The sequence below is a fragment of the Limulus polyphemus genome, unplaced genomic scaffold, assembly GCF_000517525.1.
Source record: "Limulus polyphemus unplaced genomic scaffold, Limulus_polyphemus-2.1.2 Scaffold1108, whole genome shotgun sequence".
NCBI lineage: Eukaryota > Metazoa > Arthropoda > Merostomata > Xiphosura > Limulidae > Limulus > Limulus polyphemus.
In genome coordinates, this window is record NW_013666718.1 from 53,706 (window position 1) to 62,645 (window position 8,940).

An 8,940-nucleotide genomic window follows, 5' to 3' on the forward strand; every position below is an offset into this window, starting at 1 on the left:
TTTAATTATCGTGAGTAATAATATAGTAGGTTAGGTTAGTACAATAAGTTAGTTAGTAGTATATACTATATATATATATATATATATATATATATATACACACACACATGTGGTGTACACAGTGTTTTATTTAGCTATGTTATACACATTTTCAATCGTGCAGTTTTAATGGATATTCTCCTTTACAATGCAGGCTGTAATAGAGGGAGGCATAATATGCCACCTGTGTGGTGAAACCTTGCAATTCATGCCATAACTGTTACACTCCTTATAAATAGAGAGCAGTAAAAGCATTGGCAAGAACTAACAGTCAAAGGTTAGATAAATGTTGCATAACTCAAGTCATCTTGACTGTCTAGGACCTGAGCAGTCTTGACTCTCATTCCTTCCCAGTGGAACTATATGCTGGCTACAAGACAACCAGACAGTAGGTTATGGATGAGGTCGGGCCAAAAAGTTTGACATACATTTGCTCATTGTTCAACCAGGGCAACAGAAGGCAGCATAACCAAAGGTAGCTAGCTGGTAAAAGAAATCCAGGGGATTAGAAAGTCCTCAGGTTGTTTGAACACATGTTCTATGGGCAATGATTGGCATGGGTGCATGTTAAGTTTCTTAGTGTGTCCCTTGACCAGTAACAAGCATTATGGCTCCCCTTATCCTATGCACTTATCTGAACCTTTGACCAGTAAGAACTCAACCTTTGCATTTGGATCTAAAGTTTCTGTATTTAAGGTCAAGTTCAAACCATGGTCTTGCCCTGTCTCAAAAAGTCATTTGATTACCAAGATGGACCCTTCAAGTTCCAGCTATAGAGCTACCTAGTTCTTACAGGATACACAAGGTTTCTTCGTAAGCAAGGGAGCCTATAGCATGCTGGCCTGGTCTGACTTAAATGGTGTCCAAGCCCACGGATGAAGATGCATTGGTGGCTGAAGTATCTGACATTAGAGAACTTGCAACATCTATAGTTGGGTTGGTCTTGCAGTCTCCAAAAGTTGTATTACTACAGCTGAAGACCTAACCAGCACTGGGGTAAAAAGTCTCCTTATACCAAAGAACAAGTAATGACAGTGTCAGCCACAATTCCAGAGGAGTCTTTTAGCCTTTAGGTTTCCAAGCAGTCTTTGTCATTGCCATTTCTGACACTGCCAAAGTAGGGGATAAAGCTTGAGTAGCCTGCAATCTGTCCCATTGGAGGATGTGCCACTACCACCAGAAGTACTCAGACCTCAAAAGAGACTGCTACTTTCAGATGCTGAAAAAGAACTTCTCAGCACTAGGTGCATCCTAAGGGGTGCCCAAGTCCCATGAAGATAGAGGTAGAGCAGACTCCAGGACAATCCCAAGTTAAATGTGCCAACCAAATTGTGGGCCAGCTCTAGCCATTAATGAGAGAGCTTATACAATGAGGATTAGGATATCAACCATTGACCACTGAAGAAGGAACTAAGCAGTCATCATGACAGACAAACCATCCACAAAGAGGCACTGGAAACCCATCTCAGAGGATAACAAGGGTAGAACTCCCAAAAATAACACACTGTCCAGTACTTAAGTAGATTCCAATCCTGAAAAGGCACCAACAGGACAGAGACATGGGTCCTGTATAACAGACAGAAAGACTGGCTGCAGTGGAGGGTAAACCCTTCGAAACAGTATGAAGAGGTGGTGTGAAACATAGAGGTCAGGCTTGCTGACATCATAAGAGCCCTCAGTAAAGCTCATGATGATTTGAAGGTACCAACAGTGGCCCTAAAGAATCTGCTTGCAGGGTTGAGGTAGGTGAGATTGATGGTCTTTGGGGTAAAGTGTACATTTTTTATATAGTTTGGAATTGTCTTAATATATTTTGCATTGTATTTTTTATTTTGGATTGCCCTCTACTTTCTGCATTCAGAGTGCATATGGAAGAAATGGGCCTTGAACAGGGAATTTATATTATTATTCTTGCAGCATTCATATATATATCTTGGTTGTTATTTTACTAATGATGAAGTGTCCTGCCTCTTTCACAAAACCAATGATTTAGAAGTTTTGTGTACTATTTATTTTATTTCATTTAGAGTACATATAGTAAACTTAATATGCTGCTATTCCTTAACATACGAGTGGGAAAAAGTTACAATAATTTCATTCTGATAATTTTATGTAAGAAGGGCTTAACTCTCATTTAAATTTATAGGGTTGTTTCTTTTTATTGTGTAAAGATTTCTTTAAAACCAGTGTTATTTTAGCATATGTTATGTTCCCCACTAAAGGGTCTTTTTTCTTTAGACTATTCCTTTTGTGAGGGGGAAGAATAAAAGATTTGTTAAAATTTAAATGTTTCATTGTTAAAGGTTTTTATTCTACTTTTCTTTCCTTTTTTTTATAGGTTCATGATTAAATTTTTTTGTGTTTATTCTTAAAGTACAGCACACAGTGTAGCTTTGAATTTTCTTTCTTTGCATCATTATCAACAGTAAGACATTGAAACAAATAGTGTATGAGGCTGTTTCCAATCTCACAGTATTTTATCTTTATACAATATAATTATTAAGTAAAAAAAAATTTTCTTTTTGTATTTGGAGATTGGGAAATATTTATTGTGTACTCTATTAAACGTTGGCTTTATTTCTTTAACACACCTGTGTGAAAACTTACAAAAGTGTCGTCCTAATCTTAATTTTTGTAGGAAATTGCTGATTAATTTTTGCAGATAGGCTAGTAAAACTTAAAGAGGGCACTAGAAAAATTATTGCTAATTCACATTTCAGAAAGAATATTTTCACCTTCTTACATATAGATGTTTATTAACATTTATTACATTAAATAATTATAAACACAGTTACATTAGCTTTTCCAAATTTGCTAGCAGGAAAAAAAATATCTAGCACCAATTTTCTAGTGTTTTCAAACGTTAAGGTCGGGGCCTGTAACTTGTGCTGTGAATCTCCTTTTTCCAAACTTCTCATTGCCCTATCAATTTGTTTATTCAATATTTCCCAAGCTCCCCCATCACTGGACAAGTTGAGTTTAAACTATCTTTAATGAATATATTCTAAATTTCCCCAAACAACCTACTACTTAAACTGCTTAAGTGGAGCCTTTCTCTGGCACATGTCCAAACAACATGTTGCTCTAAGCATGTCCCTGGTAATCTTTATTTCAGCCTTGGATTCTGCTAAGTAATTCATTCCTGCAGCTAGTCCAATGAAGCACTCGTGAAAGGGCCACATGTTTATTTCTATCTCTAAACCTCTTACAGAGTTTGTTATATTTATTAAGCAGCTTTTCTTTTTCAAAATTTCCAACATCATTTGCTCCTACATGCACAACAAAAAGAAAGCAGTACCAGCAACTAAACAATCAAGATACTATAATATTGTGTAACTTAGTACTTGGTAGGCAAATTATAGTCCTAGTCTTACAATGTATCCCGTTACAAATAACTTTACCTCTATACTTAACGAGACATAAACCTACTGCTCATCTCTTTCCAAACTGCATGCAGCCAAAGGTTTAAATCTATTAGAATGTGAACTGAATCTTAATAGTCTTAACATTTTACTAATGTGTACCCTTGTAAATCCAGCACTCATTATCATCCTCATCTAAAGCAACCGTTACCCTAACTACTAGTTCCTGTCTTACTCAATTGATTTCTACTCCCAATCAATGATTTTCATCCTCTAATATTGCAATCTTCCACAAAGATAACAGATAAAGCATCAGGAACAGGTCAAGGTCTTTCGGTGTTGTTTTAAAGATCATTTTGTTACCTCTCTAGACAATGAGCAGATGCTTAAGAATTTAGAGAGTCGCTCATTTAGTCCTATTTAAATTTTTAAAAGGAGGTGATAACAGCTACTCTGGAAACTATAGGCCAGTTAGTCTTACTTCCGTAGTGGGTAAAATGCTGGAGTCTAATAAAACAAGCTTTGCAAAATCATTAAGAAAAATATATCATAATACAAAGTCAACAAGAATTCACCTGGTATGCTTAGATCAGGCCTCAAAAATATTTTCAGATCTAAGAGCCAGCCCAAAACCCAGGAGCCAGCTGTGCCTAACCTAACTTCACTAATCTTTGTACTGGAAAATGGGGGTTATGTATATTTATTTACTTTGACAGCAATGGGTGCATGCTAACGATCACATGATATCAAAAACCACTTGAAAGTATTGCCCGAACTAATTGCCTTTGGTTCCATGTCTAAACACGTGCACTGATTGGTTGAATTGAGAGAAGGAAGAAAAACAAAATGGTGCATATAATGTGTTGCATAACCACAATGTTTCAATGTTGCTGAATTCACCATTAAAATCCTAAAAACAAAGTTTGATTTAGGACCCAAAAAATGAGAGAATAGTTCTGGACTTCCACAGCCCTATGCACAAATAAAACAGGAAAATATACTAGGTGCCATGATAAAATTGTTAGTTGCCATGGTGATCTGGTGCCCAAGATTTGTCGAGGCCTGGCTTAAATACTTAAAAAACTTTTCATAAGGTGCCACACAAAGATTAGGTAAGAAAATCATTTCAGTAGGCATTGGGGAAGGTAGAACCAAAATAATTTTAGTTTGTATTTAGAGACATTATTTATAAGCCACAATGAGGCCATATCTCTTTCTACGCATTACTGTTAGGCCTCACAATAGCACAGTTTGTCTCCTTAGCTAAGAAAAGATACTGAATTATTGGAGAAAAAAAAAGGTCCAGAAGAAGGCTGCTAGGATGATAGAAGGGTTACATTATAGAGGTAGGTTAAAGTCTCTCAACTTTTTCTCTTGAGAAAAGAAAGGTATTAGATAATAGTAACTCTAAGTGCCCAGGTACGCTGAGTTAATACATCTATTGTACGGTTTGATTTGCTGCATTATTCCGACCACAAACGTGTTTGTTGTATCCCAGCTGACCTGAAGAGCTCTGGATTTAGTAAAATGCATCACTGGAAATAGATAATGACAAATATAGTATGGTTGGAATACTATTATCATATACTCCTCTAACTCTTGAAAATCCCTAAGGGACTAGATTAAGAATGTAGTGTTTAAAAACAATAAGCCTAATACTAATGTCTTATGACAAATATAATTAATGATTCTCCATTAGCTTGTAAAAAGGCATACACACCATAACAATTATTTTCCTATTATACTGTAACATCATAATTCAGATTACCTATAGAATGGCAAAGCAAGCTTTCACAATCTTTGAAAAAGACAATCAGAACAGTAATTGTAGCAATTATTGTTCACATTTTCTCTTCGACCAACATATCACTAAACTACGCTTTTATCATTGTGTTTTGATCTCTAAACAATTCTCTGCAAAACTAAAAGACAAATCAGCTTATACAGTTTAAAATAACAGAAAAAAAAGAGCTTTCATTACATGTTTAGGTCACTAGACTATGATCTCTCAAAGCTGAGATATATATATAAAATTTATACAACAGTGATTGGTTAATATCAATAAAACTACAGTTGTAGCAAAGTTTCAAGTTTCCAATGGGCATTGTTTTGTTCAGAACTAATTTGGCTTTCTCCATAGAGGGCTATAACATAAAAGTAAGCTTGTAAATGCTGAATTATGTTCAAAACAAATTCAAAAAATGTACTAATGTTAGTGTTTTCATTCAGAGTGCACTGAAATCAATCCAAAACCAAAATCTGCAATTTTTGAAAATCTTTATGCATGAAATTAAAAAACAACATTTTTACTGATTAGGTTTTAACTCTGAGATATTTTGCAACAGCAAACAAAAACCAATGTGTGGAAGAATGAGTAAGTTTAATTTCTTAAAGTTATTTAGTTCAATAATACAATTTTGCCCTTGTGCAACGGGTGCATCCACCCAAGTACCAAAGAGCTATTGAAGTTTACAAGATTATCCAATAAACTGATAGGATACAGACCTCTGATTTATTTGTGCTATATTCTGAAGATGAAACAAGTTTCAATTTTTGAAAAAAAAAAAGGTTAGGTTTCAGTTATGCTAGTTTTATTTTTCTAACATAATGATTGACTTGTAGAATGCCTTTGGAAGTAGTAAAGGCCACCACCTTACAGGAGCATAAGAAAGGAATTGATAATGTCCCAAAAAAATAAAAGATGGGTCTAAATAGTTCATTTTCTATAGTATGGGTGAGCAAGGACAGCTTCAAAGGACCGGATGGTCCATTGTTATCTATTATTAATTATTTGTATTGGAGCATGGTTAAATAGGAGAAAGCAAAAGATGCTTCGATTCAATTATTACAAGAATTTCTTAATTTCTCAAGTCTTAACTTTAGTAATGGAGCTGGGCAATCAGTGGAATTTGATACTTGATTAATCACTGGGCTTATTAATTGATTATTTTCACAAAAAAACTTTTATAGTTGAATTAATTAAAAACTAATTTTCAATTAGTTTATTATTTTTGCAAGTCAAGCCACTAATGGCTTAATCTGAGAAACTTGATTGAAAATAATAATGAGAAATCATAATAGCAATATTCTGATTATTTAGATTATCATACTGATCAAAAACATCATTAGCAAGTTAAAATATTCTTTATATATTTTAATAATAGTATTTCAATTCCTCTATTCCTGCACCTAGAAAAAAGATCCTTCAATTATAATTAGCTAACTTTGCTGACCTTCTAAAAACATATCAAGCTTCATTAACATTTATACTGTGTTAAATTTCTTCAACTTTGCCCTAAATTATTATATAGTAAATACTTATTCTACTGTTCTAGATTGTGAAAAATGTTTTAATATAAAAATTAAATTGAAATCCAAAGCACCTATCCAATACGGCTGTTTAATTTTTTTTAATTTTAAAAGTGAAAATAAATAGTGATGAAAACTGAAATTCAACTATAACTATATTAAACTACCTTGGAAGTTTCTTTACTCGTTGTAGGTTGATCATGATGACTTGAAGTTGAACTAGGTGACGGATCAGCTTCTTGGCTTCCAGTGATGCATCCAGACATACTACCGATGACTATTCCGTCAATGTCTGGAGGTGAATTAGGACTAGTATCAGTGCCACCACGATAATCGGCGAGTCTCTCCGCTGCGACGGAACTAAACACTGTAATACTTTCCACTCTTGACTTTGAGGATTTACGCATTACTGACAAAAATAAATATTTCACTAATGTATATGATATTTAAATATAATATTTTAAAAGTAGGATTCAACTTAACTCAGCCCAATTAGATTTACTCTCAATAGAAACCTTAACGATTTCCAAAGGCGTAGGCCTATCGTACACAGCATCCTTAGAGCGAGAATAAGAGACTGAAAATATTCTTAACTGACCTCTATCGACAGCTCGTAAAAACATATTAATGAAACAATATGAAATTAGACAGTGAGTACGTTGTCAACATTTCTAATATTGTATAATAAATTATAATAAAATACTTTACAAATGATGAAGCTTTTATGATTATATACCTGTAACTATGAGCATATAAGCAGACATTTCGGAGAATGCATAGCAGATACCTGTCAATTTTGATAAGCGCCATAGTGATGTGTGTGTGTGTGTGTATTTATATTATATTGATATATATGTATATATATATGTACATCCAGTATCATTCACCATAATTTACTAAGATTTTTAATAATGTCGACAATAAAAAATGAATTTGCGCATATGCAAATATGATCAATACATAAAAAGCATTATGATCTAATTGATCTATTTCAAAGATTTGAAATAGTTTTTAATTACAAAAATATATAAAGTATACAAATGCTAATTTCAAGCCAACAGTCATACGTTAGAGAGTGTGAAAAACGAAAATGAGGCACCTGACACACATTTGATGTTCACTGGAACCCATTCCTGCAAGATAATGAACACCAAATTCAAAACTTTACTATGCACTTTCACTAACAAATGCTTTATCGCAACTGCATACCTTTGCGTTTTCCTAACGTTTTACTTGATGAATATTATTAACTTTGCAAGCTCCTTTTACCTGTTCAGCGCCAAAATGTTCACAAGAAGTTATCTCGCCACTTGCTTTGCAGTAGCCGGCAACAGATGTTACTTAATGCGCACGATCTATCCAGCGAGCTCAGAGCCCGGGAACCCTACGTCACATTCACACTACCACACATGTTTCGTACTTTTTGAGCATCGGTGACGACGAATAATAACGCTATAATATCTCTAGTTTACGTTAAGATAAGTGGCTGAATCTATAAACAGTTTGCTATTTCTCTGTTAAGTGCACTTTTTAAAGTTACCAGTGATTGTTTAGCTACCTGGATTCATTAGGTTTCAATTTTTCACTTCAGAGTATTTCACAGACTGGTATCTTTTAAGTTGGGTCGAGCCTCAGTCATTGGTTAGATTGTTGGATTATGGGCCTCCGATCTATGTTCGCGTTTCTTTACCATATACAAAAATCAAGCTCCGCCCCTTGGGGCTGCAGATGTGTTATAAGGGTGACGGGCAAATCCCACTATTTGATCAAATAAGAGTAGCCCAAGACTTGGCTGAGGGTGCTATTGACTAGTTGTCTTCCCTCCAGCCTCTCAGCTCAAAATTATGAAAGGTTAACGCAGATAGCCTTTTAGTACATTTGTGCAAGTATCCAAAAAAGCAAGCTATTTGAGTTATATGTTTGGTAAAATAACTAAAGGTTAAAAGTTATGTATGCCATTTAAACTATTACAGGACAAACACCCCCTAAAAAAAATAAAAAAAATAGGCTAACGAACGGGGAGGGGGATCAGTCTCTCAAGCTTTCCCCTTCATTGCGCGCATGGAGTCAGTGTTCAGTTCCTTTTTCCTTTTGCAAGTCAGGCCTAGTTGTTCTTCATCTGAATTGGTCCTTCATTCTACGCTCCTATATGAACATTTGACCGAGGTGCCTATGTAATAGTTGAAGAAACTATTAATTTCGCGATTCTATAACTAGTATAGAATATTTG

At 34.6% G+C, this 8,940-nt stretch overlaps 1 protein-coding gene across 3 annotated transcripts in view; it reads right to left on the bottom strand.

Annotated features, from left to right (window-relative positions):
- Nucleotides 1-8,042, bottom strand: part of LOC106462168 (leucine-rich repeat protein soc-2 homolog) — a 55,539-nt gene extending 47,497 nt beyond the window's left edge. The window contains exons 1-2 of one of the 3 annotated variants that reach the window (XM_022389345.1): nt 7,920-7,936; nt 6,878-7,119 (exon numbers count right to left, since the gene is read on the bottom strand). In XM_022389345.1, coding sequence (XP_022245053.1) covers nt 6,878-7,117 — 240 coding nt within the window. In that variant the 5' untranslated portion in view covers nt 7,118-7,119; nt 7,920-7,936. Of the gene's footprint in view, nt 1-6,877; nt 7,120-7,919; nt 7,937-7,979 lie in introns of those variants that run through there. The other 2 variants (XM_013922067.2, XM_022389346.1) reach the window with 2 other exon arrangements.
- Between the last annotated feature and the right edge of the window lie 898 nt (nt 8,043-8,940).